This window comes from Leucopleurus acutus (genome assembly GCF_964270905.1).
Source record: "Leucopleurus acutus genome assembly, chromosome: X".
NCBI classification, from domain to species: domain Eukaryota; kingdom Metazoa; phylum Chordata; class Mammalia; order Artiodactyla; family Delphinidae; genus Leucopleurus; species Leucopleurus acutus.
Window position 1 is genome coordinate 33350774 of NC_139148.1, and position 25736 is coordinate 33376509.

The 25736-nt window shown below is 42.1% G+C and overlaps 1 protein-coding gene across 4 annotated transcripts in view; it reads right to left on the reverse strand.

The window, feature by feature from the left end:
- SRPX (sushi repeat containing protein X-linked) overlaps nucleotides 1–25736 on the reverse strand; it is a gene marked incomplete at both ends in the record, with an annotated part of 99420 nt that overhangs the window by 54953 nt on the left and 18731 nt on the right. For 3 of the 4 annotated variants that reach the window (XM_082864760.1, XM_082864758.1, XM_082864761.1), the window contains one exon: nucleotides 139–198. The exons of the other annotated variant lie outside the window; for it this stretch is intronic. In XM_082864760.1, the coding sequence (XP_082720886.1) occupies nucleotides 139–198 (60 nt within the window). The remainder of the gene's footprint in view (nucleotides 1–138; nucleotides 199–25736) is intronic. 4 annotated transcript variants of the gene reach the window in all.

Sequence of the window (25736 nt, forward strand, 5' to 3'; positions counted from 1 at the left end):
ACATTTTGTTTTCTCGACAGGTAATTAGAACTTAAAATGTGTTGTCTGGTCACTTTATTATAGTCTGCTCTGCAGGGCAAAAAGGAAAGTCCTCCTGGCATCAGCAGGTCTTCATTAGCACATAAGCAAAGCATTCACCTTTATATCTAGCGTGTGAATACGCGACTTCATCGTCTTCTAGTGGTGAGTCTCCAGATCCTACAATAAAAAAGAACAGAAACTGCAGCAAGAAAAGCCACATGATACGGACGAATATTTTTGAAGCACTGCTTTGGCACAGTCCATGCAAGAGGGGCTATTAGAACGCACAGCCAAGAGTAAAAGCTTTTGTGGCCATTCGTGAAGGGACAGGGGACCTCTCAGAGTGAACCTGGCTGGGCTGAGATGACCAGAGCCAATCAAGATGAGCCTCAAATGGTTTTGGAATTACCACGTGCCAACTGAAATTCTCGACTCGGAATTGAAAGAAAGTCAACTTCACTCTGAGAAGAGGCCGATGGCTATGAATCTCATGCCAGAGGAGACGCAGTAAAATGTGTATAACTCAGATACGGCCCAGACTTTCTCCAGCAATCAAAGAAAACCTGGTAGAAGTGGGTGTTTATGTTACCTGAGAATCAGTCCATGGTATGAAATGAACTTGGGTGGAGGATAAGGAGGAAAATCAAATGTCTTATCTTAATGACAAAGAAATATAAAGCTGTCTTGGTATATCTGTAGGAAATGAGTGTTGAAACTGGTGATGTGGCTGTTTATTCAAAACCTCTCACCGAGGCATGGCTAAAGTCAAATTTCGTGATGAGTCTTGCTACCCTTGAAAACAACAGCCTCATAGAGAAAGTCTGTGCTTAATTTCAAAATTTAAACTCATTTGGAAGTTGGAACTGACTCATTTTTAACCTGTTAAATATTGAATTCCAGTAAATGGTAGATACTTAAATCTTTAAAGCAGTACCAGGCCCCAAACTTCAAAGCGATAATCTTACATTTAGAGCTCTTTCCTCCTAGCCTTCCTAGTCTGATCACTGACTGTTGAGTTAACACCATCTTGATCACACATTTACCAGCAGGGACCGCAACCATCACAGATAAGAACATTCTCTTTTACGAGGTTATTGCAAGTCCTCACATGCCAAAGCCCTGTTACACATCTAAGAGGATTGTTACACAAACAAGTTCAGGGCCGACTGTCAGAAACTGGATTTCTATACTCTGGGTTCTGAGTTTTCTCCATTTGCCTTCACCAGGCACGTCAGGAATAAACTACATGCATTGTTAAACCACAGATTCAAGACCACAAGCTCAACTCTGGTGTCATTTGAAGAGTGGTAAATGTTTGCCTAAAGAGAGGAACCCTCCTGGTTACACCATGAGACAAGTCTTTATAATGAGTCAAAAGGAGATATAAAGATGGTTCGCATCACCACCCCCAAGGTAGCAGCGTCCCTGGCAGAGTAAAGCAGCTCTTCTGTTCATTTGTTTCTTTTTTTTTTTTTTTTTTAACTATTGCTCCATCTTGTTTTGGCTTGCTCAGTTCTTTGTTTTTTTTATTTTTGGCTGTGTTGGGTCTTTGTTGCTGCGCGTGGGTTTCTCTAGTTGAGGCGAGCGGGAGCTACTCTTTGTTGTGGTGCGCGGGCTTCTCACTGCGGTGGCTTCTCTTGTTGCGGAGCATGGGCTCTAGGCGTGCGGGCTTCAGTAGTTGTGGCACATGGGCTCAGTAGTTGTGGCTCACGGGCTCTAGAGCACAGGCTCAGTAGTTGTGGAGCACGGGCTTAGTTGCTCCGCGGCAGGTGGGACCTTCCCGGACCAGGGCTCGAACCCGTGTCCCCTGCATTGGCAGGCGGATTCTCAACCACTGTGCCACCAGGGAAGCCCTCAGTTGTTTCTTTGGAAAGCCCACTGAAACCCCAAACCAGGCATTCTCACTACTGCCTTTACTTAAATTAGAGCCTGCAGGGCAGACAGTTGAGATGATCTCAAGAGGTTACCTTGATTAGCAACTTGATTAGTAGCACACTTATATTGGTCCATCCACCTCCACTTAGATCACAACCACTCATTATCTCTCTCTGCCTATCTTGCACTGTGATGACTCTAAGTCATAAATTCCCCTTTGCCAATGATTGTTCCAGGGGTAGGCATGAAACCCAGTATTGGCCAGTGACAAGGAAAAATATGTCTGCTTTGGGGGAACAGGGCTTATGGAAAAGACTTTCCCCCTGATAAAAGAGAAAAGTGCACAAGAAAACTCTTTTGCCCTCTTTTCTCCCTTCCTGCTTTGGAAGCTATGGTGTAAGGATAAATGCCTGAAGCTACAGCAGCCATTTTGCAACCATGAGGTAAGATGTCTCAGGACAAAAGGTTTTTGGCTGAGGATGGTAGAGTGAAACTATTAAAAGAACCTGGGGTCTGTGATGACTTTATTGGGCTACTAAATCAACCCTAGACATCCTACCTCCATACTTCTTGCTAGGTCAATAATAAATGTCCTTTCAATTTAAGCCATTGTGAATAGCACTGTCACTTGCAGCTTAATGCATTCAAACTGATTCACAAATGAACAGGAAATTTACTGCCTATTATTGACAGGAGATAAGAGAATACAAAATAAACGGATATTAGCTACCCCTTCCCCCAGAATCCCAGTTTATATTCAGCCTAAACTCATATATCAACTTCTATAAAAAATGATGACTAGTCTACAAAATGGACATCATGAAGGATACAATAAGATCAAAGACCACTGACTAACTTATGTTCAGCAGACTGTACGTATTAAAGCTCACTACAGCAGCAAAGGAAATTCACACATATTAGAGAAAGATTTTCCACAGGGTTAAAATAGAAAGAAAGGAATAAAAAGAGAGAGAGAAGTTGGCAGGGAAGGAGAGAGGGAGGTTTCCTAACAAACTCTTCTTTATTTACAAAAGGCTGTCCCTTTAGAATTCTGGTTAATTGAGGTTTTATCATGAAAACCATTAATCAGTCCTCATGTGGTTCAGATTACCACTCTTTGGAAAGAATGCTTCAGTGCTTCTTCTACACAAATACAAATTCTACATTGGCTCAGAAATCAGAAACTCAGTGCCATGTAGGATTCTGTCCCTCAGCCACACCTGGAGCCAATTCCATTTATAATTCTGCTCTCCTTGCAGAAACTTCATCTAAATCAACAGATTTGCAAAGAAATAGTCACTCCTTTTTTTCCAAAGTTCAAAGAAGGGTCTTCCTGGTCCACTGAATCCCACCCTTTCATCCAGTATGTCCAGGTAGTTAACACCATTGAGGCAACCAACACACTCTTAAGAAATATCTATTAAATGTATTAGAATTACACCAGGGATTTAGATTTAGAAGGCTAGACTGCTCTTTTCATCACCCTAAAAGTTTTTTCATTGTGACGGTGGTGGGTAGAGGGAGCATTTGAAACTAATGGAAGATGTAGCCAATCTGCTAAACTACATTCCTGTATTGACTGTGATACACGATGCAAGTTGACAGATTTGCTGGTTCTGTGTTAAAGTTTTAGCTCAAAGGGTTGGGTTTATTTTTTAATTATTCTGAAGATAGCTATACATTCTTAACTTTTGTCAGAAATTTTTGTTTTTCCCCCTCATCATCCTTATTCTAATAATAATTTTATTACTATCAGGAGTCATCATATTTAATAGTAAACTGCATCATCAATTTTATACTGAAAGTCAATGGGAAAATCAAACTCGCTTCGCAGTAAAGATTCTTAACTTGAGTCCCTGGCCTCCTAGAGGAACAATGCAAGCACTTTGGGGGAGTCCTTGAACCCCTTGCAATTGGACATGCTTTTTGGTACATGAATATACTTTCCTGGGGAAAAACTTGCTAACTTTTAGTAGATTTTAATAAGGGTCTGTGATCCAAAAAATTATTAAGAATCATGGTTTTACAGCATTCTTTATTATGAAGCATGTTAGAGTATTTACTAAAGAAGTATGCAGTATCTCCTTGATATTTGAAACTTTTTAGTATGGGAGAGGAGAGACAAATATATTTAAAACAAGGATAAGTGCTTATCTTTATTAGATCTTACTGCTTTCTTCTCTAGATTATTGTTATCCAATGGAACTTTCTGCAATGATGGACATGCTCTATATCTATGCCGTACAATAGGATAGCCACTAGCCACGTGTGATCATTAAGCACTTGAAATATGGCTAGTACAACTGGGGGGATACATTTTTTATTTCATTGAACTTTAATTAATTTAAATTTTTACAGCCATGTGGCTAGTGGTTACCATACTAGACAGCATAGGTCTAGACTTAATTTAAAAATATATATTTTGTGGAGATAAATCATGTCTCTAAATTGCTCAATGGTGAGAACCATGTCTAATTTGCCTTGTATACCTAGCATATGATTCAGAATTGGTAGCTGACAAATGTTGGAAGAAAAGAGAAAAATTTGCCTCATGTTTCTTATGACACATAAATCATGTGTCATTATGCTCGTATGTCTGGAATGGTTTTATCCCACGCAGTATAGCTTCAGGATATAAATTTGAACGGTGACAATACTGGAGATTTGGATGTTTAGAAAAAGGTATTTTGGGCACTTCCCTGGCAGCACAGTGGTTAAGAATCCGCCTGCCGATGCAGGGGACACGGGTTCGGTCCCTGGTCCGGGAAGATCCCACATGCTGCGGAGCAACTAAGCCCGCGAGCCACAACTACTGAGCCTGCGTGCCACAACTACTGAAGCCCACGTGCCTAGAACCTGTGCTCCGCAACAAGAGAAGCCACCGCAATGAGAAGGCCACGCACTGCAATGAAGAGTAGCCCCAGCTCAGCTGGCCGCAACTAGAGAAAGCCTGCACGCAGCAATGAAGACCCAACACAGCCAAAAATAAATAAATTAAAATAAATAAATTTTAAGAAAAAGGAATTTTGCACTGTTGGAAGCCACAGGGTATTCATTTACAGGAACCAGATGATTTAGTGCTAGCAAATGATTTGCCAAAGGGGCTACACTGCAGCTGTAGTAAAGTCAAAAGGACATTTGAATGGCTTCTGAACAAAGATCAAATCCAGGGCACTGCCAGGAAAACACAGCCTACAGATAAAGCCAAGGATATGACCGTCAAATCCTTTGTTAAGTCAAGGTGGTGCTTCAGAGTACTTTCAGTCATACAAGAGTCCCTTTAGAGAGTAAAGGTGTGTCTCCCAGATCCTCTCAAAGAAACAACAGAGAAGAGTTTATGTCTGTGAGATTTGTGGATGTGGCTTCTGTCTGATGGACAGAATGTCTAATGGACAGGAGACCCACAAAGTGCTTAATGAGGTATATATTCAGAAATATTACCAACATGACTGAGGGGGACAGAGACATTATAGAGTGAGGAGAGCCCTTTGAACTCCCAGAATTCTACTGTCAGGAAACAGGCTCATAGAGCTGCTTAGCTGTAAATAGGTGTTACCCTTCCTGGAAAAGGAAAGATGGCTTAGAGGGTGGAATCAAGAGCGTAGAGAATAGAGCAGAGAACCATAAAGAATTCTTTCCAGACTGTGAGGCCTGAAGAAAGAACTACCAAAACTTGGCCAGCTAGATTTCAGGACTTCTATGGAACAGTGACTCCTTTATGCCTCCCATTTAACCCCATTTTTAACAGGAACCTCTATAGCAATTATATTACGGCTATTCAACCATTGTAGGTTGGGTATGTGGGGAGAAGATACCTCTTTGGTTTTACAGGTCTACAGATAGAGGAGAACTGTATTCAAGCAGTTACAGTTAAGGAAGTACATAGAAGGCGCCTCATCCCCACCTGGCCCTGATTGAGATGATGAGATTCTGGACTTCCAGCTGATGCTACAATGGGATAAGACTTTTAGGGACCTTGGGAGGGCATGAGTGTATGTTGCATGTGGGAAGGACATGGATCACTGGGTGCCAGAGGGTAGACTGTGATATGCAGCCCCCCGTGATCCCTTTCTCCCAGAATTCATACCTTTGTATAACTCTCCCGTATTGGGATGGATTATTGACTTTGCTTCTAATGAAAAGAATATAGCAGAAGGGATGTTATATCTCTTCTGAGATATAAAAGGACTGTGGTTTCCATCTTGGACATTCTCACACTGTCTTTCTTGGATCACGCATCCTGGGGCATGCCAACTGCCTAGTCTTGATGGAGTCCCATATGGAGAAGCGCATGTGGTGAGGAACCAAAGCCTGCCAATAATCATGTGAATAAGGTTGGAAGAAGATCTACACACACACACATACACACACGTCGAGCCTTCAGATTAAACCTCAGGCCAAGGCAACAACTTGATTGCAACCTCATGAGAAACCCTGAGCCAGCTAAGCCATGACCAGATTGTAATGTACACAAATTCTGATATAAGAAGCAGCATTTGTTTTAAAAACAAAAAAGGGGGTGTGGGTGGAAGTACAAGCCTGCAGGATTTATGTGGCTGAGGACCTTACGGTGCTAGATTTTACCTGAGACTGACATCTTTTCCCTGAGAGCAGTCCCCCTGCAAGTCACAGACTCTGCTTCTAGGGAACCAAGGTAAGACAGCAACTGAATCTCCCTAAAACTCAAATACCCCAATTGGCCATGCCTCACAGGTTAAATGGCATAGGTATGTTTCTAAAATACTATATTAAAATAAAGGTTAGGGCTTCCCTGGTGGCGCAGTGGTTGGGAGCCCGCCTGCCGATGCAGGGGACGCGGGTTCGTGCCCCGGTCCGGGAGGATCCCGCGTGCCGTGGAGCGGCTGGGCCCGTGAGCCATGGCCGCTGGGCCTGCGCGTCCGGAGCCTGTGCTCCGCAGCTGGAGAGGCCGCAGCGGTGGGGGTCCTGCGTACCACAAAAATAAAATAAAATAAAATAAAATAAAATAAAAATAAAAAAATAAAGGTTAAATGGCATAGGTATATGTTTCTAAAATACTATATTAAAATAATTACTATTATTCTTGGTTTGTTTTACAAACTTCTCATTTGATAGTTCCTAATCACATTTTCTATTTAATTTAGTATGTATATATTTTAGGCTTCTACTACCTTGACCTGCTATGCATGTAAATGAGCTTCTGGTAAAAATATTAAAATAAGACAAACTTATATCTGGGCTAATATGTTTTTCAAGAATCTTTTAAACCCTTAAGCATAGTCAGGAATCTTAGTGCCACCAAATTTTTCTCTGTGTGTTTTTAAATTCCTCTGTCTAAACCATCTTGTATGAGTTATGATTTAGGAAAAAATATATATATATACATTCAATTTAATAACCACCAGGAAAAGCCACATACTCAATCCTCTCTAGTAAAATAAACTGTTGTCAAGTTTAGTCCGTGAATTCGTATGACTGGGTGATAAAATCTGCTTTAGGAATAAGTGACTTTCAGTCTCAAGATATTACATAGTTTATCCTTTGAGGCAGGAAAACCCCTGTGTTTCTCTATATGTCTTCATGTCCTAAAGATCTTTACAAAATGGGAGCCTTATTTTACTGCTGTGAAGCATTACTCCTCAGTCTCTCGCATTCTGTGGCTTTTGCTAACACTTACAAGTGTTCCAACATTTTGGGAGAGCCTGAGGAAGGGTGGACAGAGGGTAGAGTGGTAACCCTTCTCTCCTCCGTGGGTAAATTTGCAAGGGCTTCTTAGCTAGTCCTAATATACGGGGGACCATTGATTGAAGAAGCCCAGGTGTGAGTCTCACATGCCCGACTGGCAGGCAAGACTTGCTCTGTTATGTCTTGGCAAAGTTTTGAGACAGAGGAGAGATGTCCAGGAGTTGTGTATAAATGTGTGTGTTTGAAGGAGTGGAGCAGAGAAGACAATTTAGCTTTTCAAGAGCATCCGCTTCAACTCCAAGATATAGGAGCGAGTACACAGAGGGCCAGATACTGTAAATGAGAACCTCTTCCTTGGAAGCTTTACACCTCTAAATCAGGGGCAGACTAACAGATAAAAGGCCAAGGGTAAGAAAAGGGAATGGCGGAAGTACACAGAGACGATGCCCGTCCCAAGTGGAACAAGGGGATCCAGAAAGATGGATCTAAATAAACCTTTTGCTAATCGTGGGGAGTAGACTGAAGGCAATGTTTATTACCAGTATTTTTCTTGGAGGAGAACATCCACGAAAATATTCGGATGGGACAAGTTTACAGTACATCTCAGACATTCACTTCACTATACACCCTCCTCTTTTCCCCTCCCCATCACCATCCCAAAGCCCTCACATGTACCAACAATCAACTAGAGTAGCGTTTCAAACTTCTGACCCAATTTAATGTCATAACTAGTATTTTCAGAGTGAAATAGAACAGAATTGAAAATGTCAGGGTTCATTGCACATATTAAAGATAAATACTACTTTGTGCGACTTATGTTTTAATTATATAGGTGTACGTGCAGTAGAGCGTCCCCAGTTTGCATGGGACAGTCTGATTTTGTGTCTTTTGTCCCGGCATTATTATCACTAGCACTCCCTCACACTCAAAAGTGTTCTGATTGGACAATAAATACTATATTAACCCAAATAATAGGTCACAGTATATATTTCTCCTTATGGGTCTTAGTCAAAATAATTGGAAAAACAGTGATTTAGAATATTTTGAAACACCCATAGGTAATAAGAGCCTTGTCTAGTTAATTCTGTTTCTTCCCTCCAAAGGAAGATACCTGACTATCCGAGAAAGGCTTCTGGGGGCAGTAAGGGAAGCCTTTGCTTCGCCCTGATTTGTTCAGGACCTGGATGTTCTATAGCCCATGAGACGCCAAGCAGGGACTGAGCTTCCTCAATTGCGCTTGGCCATCCTCTCTGGTAGGATGCAATTGAAAGAGCCCTGGGATTAAGTTCCAGCTCCTCCACTAATTCTATGGTATTGACTGAGGAAGCCACTTTCCTTTCCTGAGCCTCAGTTTGCTCATCTGTAAAAGGGAGTGACAGTAACGGGGAGAAGAGTGCAGTACATGTTTTCAAATTATGTCCCCTCTGAACATTCCTATAGTCAACCTCTAGTTGGGATCATGGTAGTTCTCCTCCAACTGGTAATAAACCATGAGCATGGTGCATGACACCTTCACCGGATTCCTTCATTTTCATTGCCTCTTTAAGTAAGTCCTAGGGCAATCCCATGAGGGAGGTATCATTCAGGGACTAGCATGTATAGGTGGGGAGGGCAGCAACCCTTTGCAACCTTGTTCATGCTCTGATGTCAGCTCAGAGAATGAAATGAATATCAAGTACAAGGCAAACAAGGATTGAACTCTTCTGATCATAAATCCTGTGCTGTTTCACAACTTCTTGTTTCTGTCTCTCTGCCTTTACACAACCCACCTGAAAAGCCCTTCCCCTCCTCTCAGCCCCTTTCCTGATTTAAAAGCTATTTCAAAGCCTAGCTCCTCTAAGTTGGTCTTTTCTAATCTTCACTTTAAAGTCTATTCACATTCACATGCTCTGTCCTATTTTTGGATTAGCACTGATCTTATACGGGTTTGGATTTTTCAGAAGTTGTTTCAGATGTGTGTAGGTTCTGTCTTCCCAGGTAGACAGAAAACTTCTCAGGGAAGTTATGTTGATAATATTTCTGAATATATAACTCATTAAGAACTTTGTGGGTCTCCTGTGAATCTCTTGGAGTTCACTCCATTAGACAAAAGCCACATCCACAAATCTCATAAACTCTTGTCTGTTGTTTGATTGAGAGGATCTGGGAGACACATCCTTGCTCTCTTAGAGCTTCAGTGAACAAAGCACCGCTCCACCCAGAGTTCCTCAAAAGGCTTCTTCCCCTCGAGACTTTCGTCTACATACCCCTGATCTGCTGGAGCTGTTCCACCAGCATCAAAGCGAGACACCATCTCCCTGAGTGAAGGCTATACTTACAGAAACAGATACTGTATTTAAGATTCAAAAAAGCTGCCCAAATAAAGCTGCAATTGGCACATCGTTCTTGGCAGTAAACCAGTGGTATAATTTACAAAATTCTGGCACATTGTAGCAAAACTGAGAAGAACAGGATTCAGGAAAGAGAGATACTAAGAAAATAAAATAAAACTGCAGCAGTGTGTACTGAGGATAGTAGGGCAAGCGTCTAACTGCATAGCTGTAGAATGATAAAATGTAGATTAAAGGGAGAGAGACAGGCAGACAGACTGGACGGGGGTAGGGAGAGAGAGAGAAAGAAAGAGAGAAGTGAGGAAAGACACTGCCAGAAAACATCCCTTAAATAAACATCATAGGATTGTCTGTGACAGGCTGCAGCCTGTTCAGCTGAAACCTGAGGCTTCATCCTTCTGGAACATTCTCTGGCTCCCTGACAGAGGATGGAACACCATCACCCAAGGATGAAAACCTGGACTTCACTTGAAGCCTTTCGTGCTCTGCTGTGATGAGAAGTAGAATGGTTTCTTTTCCGGGTAGTTTCTCTCTTGGATTTTGAAAGCATGGTTTTCCACCCAGTGTCCTTGAACTGACAGTCACACACTGGCTGCTGTCAGTTATTATTACCTTCACTGGGAGGTCAAGCTCTGGGGAAAAAAGAAGGTGGACCTGAACTGATGGCAATTCTGGGTTTCAACATGCTAATCAGCAAGCCTTGTGTACTACCTCGTGGGAGTGGCTAAACTCCAATGCACAATGCCTGGTGCTACCCCTTTCTAGGTGTGCTGGCCATCCACTGTGTTCTTCTGCGGGAAACAGGACCCCTCCTTTTCGAGAACTGTACCATTCCCCCATGCTACCCACACGCTTCTAGCGGAGATGGCTTTTTCCTAACCCCTGACCACAGGGACAATCACGGGAATCAAGCTGGAACGATCAGATCCTTCAGAGGATTTTTCTCTGGTCGTAAAATATGGTAAAAGGAAAATACGGTGGTAAAAAGAAGCTATGATCCCTGTATATGCCAATGACAAAGGTTAAGTCTCGTAGAGAATGCGAATCCGAGAGAATGAAATCATCGCAGAAAAGCAGGGACAAAACAGAGATAGAGGGAGAGAAAGCGATCTCACGGTATTTGAGCCCTTGGTTCCATTATGCCTTGGGCCCACCAGCATACCCCTGCCCTTACAGAAAACAAAACCTCCCTTTGGCCAAAGCTGGTTCAAGATGGGTTTCTGTCACTTACCGTCAAGAGGTCTGACTTAAATAGCAGGCCATCGGTTCACATTTGAATGAAATGAATGACCAAAGGATATGGTATGACCTCTGATTTGGGATAAGAAATCAGTCTCAGAACATAACCTCCAATTCCTTATTTCAAAACAATAGTGTAGCTCAGATTTAAAACAGCTTCGTGTGCTGTTCAACAAATTTAGTGGGATCAGCTTTTTTTTTAAATTTTTATTGGCGTATAGTTGATTTATAATGTTGTGTTAGTTTCAGGTGTACAGCAAAGTGAATCAGTTATACGTATACATATATCCCCTCTTTTTTAGGTTCTTTTCCCACATAGGCCATTACAGAGTACTGAGTAAAGTTCCCTGTGCTATAACAGTAGGTCCTTACTAATTATCTATTTTATATATAGTAGTGTGTATGTGTCACTCCCAATCTCCTAATTTATCCCTTCCCCCCCTTACCCCCTGGTAACCATAAGTTTGTTTTCTACATCTGTAACTCTCATTTCTCTTTTGTAGATAAGTTCATTTGTATCCTTTTTTAAAAAAAAAATTTTTCATTTCATTTTTGGCTGCATCAGGTCTTAGCTGCGGGATCTTCGTTGCAGCATGTGGGCTCTTTCGTTGCGGCGTGCGGGCTTCTCTCTAGTTGCTGCGGGTGGGCTCCAGAGCCTGTGGGCTCTGTGTTTTGTGGCACACGGGCTCTGTAGTTTGCAGCACACGGGCTCAGTAGCTGTGGTGCACAGGCTTAGTTGCCCCGCGGCATGTGGGATCTTAGTTCCCCGACCAGGGATCAAACCCGTGTCCCCTGCATTGGAAGGAGGATTCTTAACCACTGGACCACCAGGGAAGTCCCTGTATCCTTTTTTTTTTTAGATTCCACATATAAGTGACATCATATGATACTTGTCTTTCTCTGTCTGACTTACTTCACTCAGTATGACAATCTCTAGATCCAACCATGTTGCTGCAAATGACATTATTTCATTCCTTTTTATGGGAGATCAGCTTTATTTTTAATAAAATACATTAGATCAGAATGAGAAAAAACAGTCACTGTATATACTAAAGGTTTATGAAACTTCTGGCTCAGTAATATAATTATGTATATTATATGTATAATATTTCATTGATTCTAAAAAACCATTTTTTTACATTTTAATTTCTCTGAACTCACGATGACCTTTATAATCGATGGAATGGCGTAATTTAATTGGCATCACTTCTTTCTTTCTTAGTAGTATTTAAAATAACGATGCCTTTGACAACCACTGGAGTCTTAGATGTGATGACATACTGTGTGTGTGTGTTAGTGTGTGTGCGCATGCGTCTGTGTGCTCTGGACTGTGGTGTAAAATACATTTCTTACTGCTGGTAGCAATAGAAAGAATTTGAAAATAAGTGCATTACATGACTTACCTAGGGATTCCAAATTGATAATCAACTTTGATTTAATAAAGGAATTTTTTAAAAAATTGATAAAGTAATCTTTGCTAAAGGAATCTTTGATAAAGTAATACATATCAACTAAGGCATTTATCCACGCTCATACTTACATAATGCCTTAACACAGGGGTCCCCAACCCCCAGGCCGCAGAGAGTCGTTAGCTCAACATCACTAATAATTAGAGAAATGCAAATCAAAACTACAATAAGGTATCACCTCACACTGGTCAGAATGGCCATCATCAAAAAATCTACAAACAATAAATGCTGGAGAGGGTGTGGAGAAAAGGGAACCCTCTTGCACTGTTGGTGGGAATGTAAATTGATACAGCCACTGTGGAGAACAGTATGGAGGTTCCTTAAAAAACTAAAAATAGAATTACCATATGACCCAGCAATCCCACTCCTGGGTATATTCCCAGAGAAAACCATAATTCAAAAAGACACATGCACCCCAATGTTCATTGCAGCACTATTTACAATAGCCAGGTCATGGAAGCAACCTAAATGCCCATCGACAGATGAATGGGTAAAGAAGATGTGGTACATATATACAATGGAATATTACTCAGCCATAAAAAGGAACGAAACTGGGTCATTTGTAGAGACGTGGATAGACCTAGAGACTGTCATACAGAGTGAAGTAAGTCAGAAAGAGACAAACAAATATCGTATATTAACGCATATATGTGGAACCGAGACAAATGGTACAGATGAACCAGTTTTCAGGGCAGAAGTAGAGACACAGATGTAGAGAACAAACGTATGGACACCAAGGAGGGAAAGCAGGGGTCGGGGGGTGGGGTGGTGGTGTGATGAATTGGGAGATTGGGATTGACATGTATACACTAATATGTATAAAATAGATAACAAATAAGAACCTGCTGTATAAAAGAAATAAATAAAAGAAAAAATTGAAAGAAATAAAAACTATGAAAACTAAACTTACTTATATAGAGAGACTGCCAAGACCTCCTCTTAAAGAGTTCTCAATAAATGGCGGCTATGATTGTCTTCTTAAAAAAAAAAAAAAAAGATGTCCCAACTCCCCTCACCATCTCCCTACACAAAGCTGATATTCCAAATGTCTACACACTCAGTGTAAAGAATGAACTAGAAATAAATCCATCCTGTGTACCAGGGCTACAAAGATAAGTTCTTGTCTTGTACATGGGCACTGAGTGGAGGAAGAAAAAACTTTCCCATGAGAATTCATAGCCACATTATTATGACTATTATATTATTACTAAAATCTCAATAATAATGGTGAAAACCACAGTGATAACCATTTCACACCAAACCAAGTTGGCAAACATTTGAAAATCTGACAAGATCAAGTGCTGACAAGGGTGTTGAGCAGTAGAAACACACATTGGTGCTTTAAATGGGTACAATCTCTTTAGTAAATCATTTGGTATTACTGAAGAAAGTCAAAGTTATATATGTACTATGATCCAGCCATTCCACTCCTAAGTATTTATCCTAGAGAAATTCCTGCACATCGCTCCAGAGAAATGAACAAGGATCGTCCCAACAGCACTGTTTCTTATAACATAAAACTAGCAATAACCCAAATGCACATCAAGAGTAGCATCAGGGCTTCCCTGGTGGCGCAGTGGTTGAGAGTCCGCCTGCCGATGCAGGGGACGTGGGTTCGTGCCCCGGTCCGGGGGGATCCCACGTGCCGCGGAGCGGCTGGGCCCGTGGGCCATGGCCGCTGGGCCTGTGCGTCCAGAGCCTGTGCTCCGCGGCGGGAGAGGCCACAACAGTGAGAGGCCCGCGTAGCACGCAAAAAAAAAAAAAGTAGCATCAATAAACTATGGCATATTTATATAATGGGATTTCATATAGTAATGCGACTAAACAAACTATAACTACATGCAACAATATGAAAAAATCTCAAGAATCTAATATTGAGTGAAAAAAGCAAGTTACAGAAGAATACATTCAGTATGAGTCCATTTGTACAAAGGTCAAAACCATGCAAATGTAAATAATATATTTTATAGATATAAACATGTTCCAGTAATACTATAAAGAACACCAGAGGAATGATAAACCCAAAGTTAGGATATTGGTTACTTTGAAGAGATAGGAGGGTTAGAATCCAGGAGTAGCATAACAAGGACTTCAAGGTAACACTTATGTTTTTTCGTTTTTTATAATTAATTAATTTGTTTGTTTGTTTGGCTGTGCCAGGTCTTAGTTGCAACACATGGGATCTTCGTTGCCGCATGTGGGATCTTTTAGTTGCGGCATGTGGACTCTTAGTTGCGGCATACAGGATTTAGTTCCCTGACCAGGGATGGAACCCGGGCCCCCTGCATTGGGAGCCTAGAGTCTTAACCACTGGGCCACCAGGGAAGTCCCCTTATATTCTTTTTTGGTAATGTTCTTATTTAACTGGCTGGTAAGCACAGAAGTATTTGGTTTTTTATTACTTTATCTATATTATATAAATATTCTTTTGTTCTACTCAATGTTTAATTTTTAAAACATTTTTTAAACCAGAGCAATTATAATGTCTATGATGTAAAATGTTTGTTCTATTACATTGGCTTCTCATTTGTTTGTAATGATAAGAACTTGTTTGTCCTTGAAGTTAAGAATGACTGTTTCGGCCTCAACTAAAAGGCATGCTTTGCCAATAAAATTAGAGAACCTTAGATCTGGAAATGCCCTCGGAAGACAATCTGATGCTGAGAGCAGCCTCAAGGACTGATAGCGTCCCAATGAAAACTCAAAGTTTAGAGACGCAGACATCCCAGCCTAGTATCAAGAAGCTCTCAACTTTTATCTCTATGATGGTCTAAAGTTCTTCCTTAAAGTCCACTTAAAATTTTTCTTGCTTTGCTACGTATGCCAATATCCTACCATTGCCACGATCAGAGCTCAGGAGAAGCTTTCTGTGTGGGTCAGATAAACCTGGGAAAGGGGGGATGACACTATATCAGAGTGGAAAGAACAGCCCTCTTGGGGCTCAGGCAACAAAACTGGGTCAGATGGAGGCAGGGCCTAATCCATAAAGTCACCCAAGCAGACAATGGAACTTCCCAACTCTGCAATGGGAAGACGGGCCTCTGAGTCTAGACTGACCAAGGGAGGAGGACCAAAAAGCACTGACCGCCACAGCCGGATGAGAAGGGATTTGAAGTCCGGGAAAGAACAAATTAAATCCAGAAACTATATTTTCCCAAAGAGATTAGGAAAACTTTAAAAGATTCGTAATATCTAGTGTCCGTTAGAGTATGGGGACATAGTCTTATATATTGCTTACAGATGGACAATTGGGAACGGTCTTTCCGGAAAGCAAACTGGCAATACACGTGAAAATCCTTAAAAATACACATGTACCTTAAGGCAGCCACTTCCAGAATTCATCCTAAGGAAACAATCAGGTGAGTGTGCATAAACAAGGATGCTTGTTGTGATGGTGTTTAATACTAACAAAATGTTGAAAATACTGTACTAGTCCATTAAAAGGGGACTAGTTAAATAAATTGTGATATAGCTATTAAAAGCAATGACACAAATAGTAATTGAGATGATACTGGTCTGCAGACTAAAGCATGGGGGTGCTAATGTCTATAAGTTTGAAGTGTATTTAAAAACTAGTTGTATTGAGGGAATTCCCTGGTGGTCCAGTGGTTAGGACTCGGTGCTTTCACTGCCGGGGGTATAGGTTCGATCCCTGGTCAGGGAACTAAGATCCTGAAAGCCATGCGGTGTGGCCAAAAAAAAGAAAAGCAAAAAAAAAAGAAAAGCAAAAAAAAAAAAAAGACTAGATGGGTGGAGGGATAGATACATAGGCAACGCAGCATGTACAGTAAAATGTTCTTTGTAGAATCTAGTTGATACCATATGATGGTTCACCATAAAAATGCTTTCAACTTCTCAGTGTGTTTGAAATTTCTGTCAATAAATTTTGTTGACACTATTAATTGGAATGAAAAGATGTCCACCATGAATTTTAAGTTTACAAAAAGACTCCAAAATAGATGGATAAATAACATCATTTTAATTGTGTGAACGTGTATGTGGAAGAGCCTATAAACAACTATATTCAAAGTGGTTATCTTCTGGGACTTCACTGGTGGTCCAGGGGTTAAGACTCCCCACTTCCACTGCAGGGGGTGTGGGTTCAATCCCTGGTCAGGGAGCTAAGATCCCACAGGCCAGGCGGCCAAAAAAACAAACAAAAACAAAACAAACAAAAGTGGTTATCTTCACGTGGTAGATTAAGGCGATCAGCTTTTCTTTTTGTATTTTATGCTTTTCAGTCTTTTCAGATGTTTTTCTATGGCCCAGTATTACTTTTACAATTATTTCATAAAGTTATTTCCAAAAAAAACAATAGAGAAAAGAACTAGAGAGTATCAAGAATGGAAGGCAGGAAGGGGATTAGTTTGGGAGTGAGGCAGAGAGCAAGCAAGCCCAGAGCCCAGGTGGGTGGTCCGGACCCTCTGCTGATGCTGAGGCGCTCTCAGGACCCCAGTCCTAAACGCAGTCACGCCTCCAAGGAATCTGGCAGCTTCCCACCTCTCCTGCGATTCCCACAGCCATGTGACAGAATTGCTGAATGAGTCACGAGACCAGGGCAGTATCTTGTTCATCCTGTTAGGACGCAAACTGCCCAGATTCCATATATTTTCGTGCAAATGAGGAGTTTTAAAGTGATGAGAATATCAAGATGAATTTGACACTACTTGAGAAGCGGTGGAAACATGAACTGATTAGCAGACTAAAACCAGATATTCTCAACTCCTGCTGTGCATGTCACCTCTATGCAGATGAACCATCACCAGACTAGGAAAAGCCACACATTAGGACGAGGGTCTTGAAACAAGAGCAGTGAGACCCCAACTGGTGCTTTACCTGAACTCAAATGTCCCGATCCAGGGAAACTACATCTCAGGGCCTGAAAGAATGTAGTGGACAGACTGGAATTATCCCTCACAATCACGGAAATAATAAAGAAAACCAAAGAAGTATCAAAAACTAAGGATGGGCAATTTTCAAACAGGTAAAAATATGGAGTGTGGAAACTATAGGCATGAAAAATTTCAATTCCACTCTAGGCTTTATTTTAGAACATATTACTAAACAGAAAAATAGGAAGAATTTTTGGGGGTTTTTGTTTTTGTTTTTTTTATTGAAGTATACTTGATTTACAACGTTGTGTTAGTTTCAGATGTACAGCACGGTGGTTCAGTTATATAATATATATATATGTGTGTGTGTATATATATATATATATATACACACACACATACATTTTTTTTTCTTTTTGATTCTTTTCCCTTATAGGTTATTACAAAAGATTGAGTGCTATACAGTAGGTCCTTGTTGTTTATCTATTTTATATATAATAGTTTGTATCTGCTAATCCCAAACTCCTAATTCACCCCTCCCCTCCCCTTTCCTCTTTGGTAACCATATGCTTGTTTTCTATGCCTGTGGGTCTATTTCTGTTTTGTAAGTAAGTACATTTGTATCTTTCTTTTAGATTCCACATATAAATGATATCATATGATATTTGTCTTTCTCTGTCTTACTTCACTTAGTATGATAATCTCTAGGTCCATCCATCTTGCTGCAAATGGCATTATTTCCTTCTTTTTTATGGCTGAGTAATATTCCACTGTATATACATACCACATCTTCTTTAACCACTCCTCTGTTGATGGACACTTACGTAGCTTCCATGTCTTGGCTACTGTAAATAGTGCTGCTATGAACACTGGGGTGCATGTATCTTCTTAAATTCTTTTAAATGGTGATACTTTGGAATCAGGTTTGGTTAGCCTCATTTCCTTCATTTACTCAAGAGAATGTCTCCTCTGATACAAGGCATCTCGCTTGCATCAAGACACATACACCCTCATTTTACATCCCTGTGACTGGATGGTAATATGTTCAGTGGTTGTAAATACCCTAAAGAAATATTGATTTATAAATTGTGTTTGTAAAAGCAGGGACTTTTCAGCTTTTTTGACCACAACCCACAGTAAGAAATAAATGTTATGTCAGTACACACATACATTCGTATGACTGAAAAATAAGTTCTTCAGAGCAATGCTTAAGGTGTGATGCCCTCTTGTATTTTCTACTCTATTCCATTTAAGTTTTGCAAAAGTGCTGGCATGACCCACTAAATGGACTTCATAAGCCACAAATGCGTAACACTCAGGAGATGTGCTGTAGGGCTCTGTGTAGACCACGAGGGAAAGAAGAATTAAGAAGAATAGATTTTGTGGATGAAAAATGTCACCTGCCATATTAGTAAACAAAGGATGGTGCAGCCGCCCCCAGTGGTGCACCCTGAGGGTACTCAGGATGGAGAAAAGCAGGATACTGGCCCTAGATAGTTAAGGTGTATATCTAAGGAATGATTTCCATGAGCCCAGACCCTTGCATCTTCCCATACATAGAAAAGCGCTAAATTCAGTAACTTGATGTCTCGTTTTCCTTCATTAACAGTAATGTTAATGTTGATGTTCAAACTACCTGGTTTTTGTTGCAAAACTCCTGTATATCCTTGTTGCTCCCTTACCTCTTGGGAACAGTCCCTCAGAGCGATCTAATAGGCTGTCTTAGGGGCTTAACTCCTCAAAAAAATCGGCCAAATAAAACATAATTCTCAACTTTTAGGTTGTGCATTTTTTTTCAGTCAACAGTTTGGAGAAGATACAAAGTTGCAGAGGACAGGATCTTAGTTGTGTTCCCCCCAAAACAGGCCCTGAGACAAGGACGTGGGTAGGTCACTGGGGAGGTGATCCCAGGAAGCCCGATGCAGAAGCAGGGAAACTGACAAAGGAGAAAAAAAGAGAAAAGTCCATGATGACGCGTTACAGAGCAGGCTGTTTCCGGGGACAACCGGGATGCATTCCCATGGGGGACCCTCTGGGGAACTGCAACCAATGGGACTTGGCAGCTCGGGCACTTATCCACTGACTCCTGCCCTGCCTTGACTGAGGGCTGGCCCCAGGGCTGTTAAACCTCCTACTCTTCCAGAACCTCCTGCTGAGCCAGTTCCCACAACACTGGAGAAAGCATGCAGGCAGAGCCTCTCAGACACAAGGACATCTGAGGCGAAGAGCCGTCCCCAAGAGTGGGAACCGTCCACCTGGGCTGCAGGAAGACAGACAGGTGGGCTGAGCGGGGCGGGGGTGGTAGTGCATTGGATACGGGTGGGCAAAAAGGACAGATGAAGACATCATCAGAGGCAGTAGCCGGTTGGACACCTACAAGGAGATTATAAACATGAAGTCTTGTATTCCTCTTCCCACTTTAAGCTCTACATACCCAGTATGGGGGGAACTGGCAGACTTGGGAGAGAATGGTCAGCTAGTTGCCCAGATTGTGAGCTAGCAGGTGAAGCCGCTTCTAAAACAAAAGAGAAAGCAACAGTGACCAGGAAGAAGACAGACACTAAACCACAGAAGACTAGTTTATCCTACACTGAACCAACTGCACTGGGAATACCAATTAGGTTCACTCTTGGGGCCACTTGAGAATGACACAGATGTGCTGGAAGATGCTAGAAAGAAGAACCGAAAAAATGACCAAGGTGGGCTACCTTTCATAGCAAGTAAATAAGTAAAAAAAGAAGAAAAAAAAAGGAATAAAGTTTGTTGAATGGTGAGGAAACTTTAGATTTATAGCCTGAAGAAAATTAGACTTAAGGGAAATAGAATCCTTGTGTTTTGATTTGATTTCTCCTGGATAAAAATAGAGACAAGGAGACTCACTCTGTATAATTCCAAAAGTGAAAACCAGGGACAGTGTCTGGAAGTTATCCAGAGGCTGGTTTCACCTCCATTTGAGGCAGGACTTTCTAAGGCTTCGAGACCATCTTGGGACACCGTCAAAGCTCACTGAGCCTGGACATGTTCCCACAAGGCTGGAGGATGCTGGTGGGGCAAGTGAGATGGGGGTTCCCACTCTGGGGATTAGGCTGGAGGTCTAAGGCCCTTTCCAAGGTTAAAGTCTATGGTTCTGTGGGCTTCCCGGGTGGCGCAGTGGTTAAGAATCCGCCTGCCAATGCAGGGGACACGGTTTCGAGCCCCGGTCCGGGAGGATCGCACATGCCGCAGAGCAACTAAGCCCGTGCGCCACAACTACTGAGCCTGCGCTCTAGAGCCCATGAGCCACAACTACTGAGCCCACGTGCCACAACTACTGAGCCCACGTGCCACAACTACTGAAGCCCGCGCGCCTAGAGCCTGTGCTCTGCAACAAGAGAAGCCACCGCATTGAGAAGCCCGAGCACCGCAACGAAGAGTAGCCCCCGCTCGCCGCAACTAGAGAAAGCCCACGCGCAGCAATGATGTCTCCCACACAGATCCCCGGATCAACCTATGTCACTAAAGAACAACCTTTGGGGAGGGAGGGATGGGCAGAAAGATGGAGGAAGGGACAAAAAAAGACTCTAAACATAAGAGAGAGGAATACTAAAAGGCAGAGTGCTGAACACCTACAAAAGATCATTCCATCAGCTCTGGGGAGGAGGGATAGATCTATGGCTTTCAATCCACCGTTGGTTACACGCTTGGGCTCCTGCTCCTGTAAAAGAAAGGTGGGGAAGGGGGGGAGACAGAAGCCTCAACAAGTAAGCATTTCCTATACCTCAGATTCAAAGTAAAAGCAGAGAAACAAGAGGTGTCAGCGCTGCCATTTTAAAAATAAGCTACAGCCTCTCACACATATTATATTGTTGGAGCCTCAGAGCACGGATGTGCAGGAAAACTATAAATCCAGATGTGCCCTGGCTTGTTAGCAGCGTGCACAGCAAATATTAAACAAGCAAGAACCCCAGGGTGGGGCTAAGATCCCTGCATGATTATCGGTCTGATTTTTGGCTACAGCAAATGCCTCTTTTTAAGCAGGATTCAGCAGCGCTGATGGTACAAAGATTATGCAGGTGCGAGGAAGCAAAAGTACCCTGGAGAACAGGATAAAAGGGCTTTAAGAGGGAAATGAATTTTTTTTTTTTTTTTTTTTTTTTTTTTTTTTTTTTTTGCGGTACGCGGGCCTCTCACTGTTGTGGCCTCTCCCGTTGCGGAGCACAGGCTCCGGACGCGCAGGCTCAGCGGCCATGGCTCACGGGCCCAGCTGCTCCGCGGCATGTGGGCTCTTCCCGGACCGGGGCACGAACTCATGTCCCCTGCATTAACAGGCGGACTCTCAACCACTGCGCCACCAGGGAAGCCCAGGGAAATGAATTTTTAAGATGGATGAGAGAGGTGACTTGTTGCACAATAAAGGGTATTAGTAGAATATTAAGTTTGGAAGCCCAGGCACGAAATCAGGGCTCATGCCCTATGCTACTGGTCTCCTCTTATGCTTTTCCCAACCTGTCCACCACCAGTCATCCCTATTCTGTAGACTTTTTATAAATGTTTTATTCAAAGAAAAGTGCATAGTTCAATGACTTGTCCCAAACTGAACACACCCAGGTCAAAGCGCTCAGATCAAGGAATGGATCACGCCACTGTCCTAACTTCTGACACCATTACAAGGTGACTTCCTTTCATATACTTAAAAAGTGCAGAAAAGAGGGACTTCCTTGGTGGTCCAGTGGTTAGGACTCCACACTTCCACTGCAGAGGGCAGGGGTTCGATCCCTGGTTGGGCAACTAAGATTCTGCAAGCCTGACTTCCCTGGTGGCGCAGTGGTTAAGAATCCGCCCGCCAATGCAGGGGACACAGGTTCGAGCCCTGGTCCGGGAAGATCCCACAGGCCGCGGAGCAACTATGCCCATGCGCCACAACTACTGAGCCTGCGCTCTAGAGCCCGCGAGCCACAACTACTGAACCCCGCACCCCTAGAGCCCGTGCTCCACAACAAGAGAAGCCACCGCAATGAGAAGCCCATGCACCGCAACGAAGAGTAGCCCCCACTCACCACAACTAGAGAAAGCCTGCGTGCAGCAACAAAGACCCAACGCAGCCAAATATAAATTAATTAATTAATTAAAAAAAAAAAAGATCCTGCAAGCCATGTGGCGTGGCCAACAAAGAAAAAGAAAAAAAAAGAAAAGTGTGGAAAGAAAGTTGAGAGCAGATGAAAAACTCAGTGTGGTATCTTTGGTTGTGAGTGGATTAAAAATCCAATGTGGTGTCCTGAGAGGTGAGGTTCTGCGAACAGCACAGTGCCTTTCTAGAAGACTTGGAGTAAAACAATGGAGTGGGATGTTAGGAAGCCTCATCCACCTCTGCGACCACCCAGTTGTGTGCCTGTGGCCAGCCCCACCACCCCTCAGAGCTTTGGGTTCTTCCTGTTTAAACGTGGGGTCGGTGCGTTCTATTGAAGATTTTCAAAGTAAGACACAGGCATTGTATCAAAGGGAAAGACTTGATTTCAAGAGTGTGGGCATGATTTCCCTGGTGGCACAGTGGTTAAGAATCCGCCTGCCAATGCAGGGGACATGGGTTTGAGTCCTGGTCCGGGAAGATCCCACATGCCACGGAGCCACTAAGCCCGTGCGCCACAGCTACGGAGCCTGCGCTCTAGAGCCCGCGAGCCACAACTACTGAGCCCATGTACCACAACTACTGAGCCCGCGTGCCACAACTACTGAAGCCTGCACGCCTAGAGCCCGTGCTCTGCAACAAGAGAAGCCACCACAGTGAGAAGGCCGCGCATTGCAACGAAGAGGAGACCCCGCTCGCCGCAACTAGAGAAAGCCCGTGCGCAGCAACGAAGACCCAATGCAGCCAAAAATAAATAAATTTTTAAAAAGGAAACAAAAAAAGAGTGTGAGCAAAAGGATACAGATGAAGAGGGAGATGGGACAGATAAATGACAGTTGCTGGAGAAAAGGAGAGAGGGTCTCAGATAACAGAGTTGGATGCTCTAGTTGAAAGGAGCATCGTTCCATCTTAGACTTCAAGCCTGATTTATATTCCGAAAGTGTTTTTCTAAGCTAATGATGAATTACATGTCAACATTGTTGGTTCACAAGACAAGACTTCAAAAGAGCCTATTAAATTGGGGGATTTGGCTTTGTGGATGTTTCCAACAGAACTTGGATGTTAACACTAATGTTGTTTTCTGAACCTCAGCTATCACTGAGGAATTATGCTACAGTCATTTTCAGACATCTGCTCAAAATAAGGATGTGTGACTGGTGCATCTGTGATTAGAAATAGCTTGGGTGGTGGAGGAAGCTGAGCTAATTACTGTGCTAGGGCCACCTCGTACATGACCTGCGCAGAGAAGCCACACACTTCCTCATACTTCACTCTTATAGATAAGTGTCTATACTTTCAGTTGTGTTTTAAAGCTGCTTACCAATACTAGTGCCCAAAGAAAAGCAATTAATTGAAAAGTTTACCAAAAGCCTCATCTGCACGAAAGATTATGTTTTACTGACTCTCTCCCAGTTCCACAATTTCCATTTCTCAGACTGAAGGCAGGATTGTTCAATCGCTACTATAGGACACATAGCATTGGATGCATAACCATTCTGCATGGTTATGTTCCTTTAATTATTAACATATATTTGTTGGCATTACCTCATGAGAAAAAAGCTTTGGATGGAACTGGGTTTGCTTAAAGGAAAAAAAGTAACTTATACCTGTGTCAGATACAGATACATGATCCTTTTGCACTTTCAGTGTGACTCCATAAGAGCAGTATTCTCCACTTTTTAAATTATGATTCTTTTATTCTCTCATCCTGGTAGATATATCTTTGGAAAGCAGAAAGTGTTTTCCAGTGATAAGCATTCCAATCATTTCTCTAAATCGTAATATTTATAAAACCTCATGCAAAAGAATTTTCACCATCTGCAACAAAGTCGAATCAAAAGTTATTTATCACGGTCTAATAATCTACTTGGTACCACAGTCAAGAAAATGTAGGAAAGAAAGAAAAGAAGAAACAAAAGAGAGAGAGAAAGAAGGAAGGAAATCATCTATTTGATCACCATGAAAATGATCATGTAACTTTAGAAAAACAGGTCACAAGATTCCAATTTCGGGTAAGATGGAGTAATCACACTCCAACTCGTCCTTCCTACCAAATGCAACTAAAAAACCTGAACAAAGTGCATTGAACAGCTATCTGAGGACTCTGAAAAGTAAACATGGAGAAGAAGGCAGAATTTGAAGTACCACTGAATTGGTGGTGACGTTCCCCTGGGAAGAACTCAAGTCAGCCCAAATACAGAAGTAGACACTGGATGCTGAGAGGGTTCCAGAAGAATCTCTCTAGCTCTGGTTCAAAGAGTGGGAAAGAGGATTCCTAATGCTGAGAGAAAGTGGGGAAAATTCTCCAGTTTTTGCTTGTTTGCTGTCTTTGTTTTCTTGTGTCCCAGTCCCCAGGTAATCTTGTGGTGGCAATGGGCAGCTATAGCAATAGCAACATAGGCCTGCAGGCACCTAAGACTCTGGGTAAGGGGAACTTTTCTTATTGGAGAAGCTGTGGTCTCAAGAGAGTGGGGAGATCACCCATGGCTTTTTGCCCTTCTCTGACTTCCCCTTGCTTGGTTTATTTTTCTCAAGCTTTTTTCTCTATTGTTCAGGGGACTGTAGGACAAGATCAAAAGGTCTAACATTCAAGGCATCAGAGTTCAAGAAGGAGAGAAGAAAGAGTGCAGCAGGATGCAGCTAAAGCGGTACTTAGAGGGAAATTTAGAGCACTAGACACTCATTAGAAAAAAGGAAAGGTCTCAAAACAATAATCGCAGCTTCCACCTTAACAAATTAGATAAAGAAGAACAAAATAAATACAAAGGAAGAAGGAAATAATAAAGGTAAAAGCAGAAATCAATGAACACAATAGAGAAAAATCAATCAAACCAGAAGTCGGTCCTTTGAAAATATTCATATAATTGATACAACTCTAGCAAGACTGACAAAGAAAAAGAAAGAAAGAAATTACCAATATCAGGAATAAAGCAGGGGACATCACTCCAGATACTATGTACAACTCTACACATAACTTTGACAACTTAGATGAAGTGGACCAATTCCTCGGAAATCACCAACTACCACGAATCACCCAGGACGAAATCAATAACCTGAATAGTCTCCAAATATTAAAGAAATTAAATTTGTAGTTGAAGTCTCCAGGTCCAGGTGATTTCACTGGTGAATTCTACCAAACATGTATAGAAGAAATAACACCAATTCTGCAGAATCTCTTCCAGAAAGTAGAACAGGAGAAAAC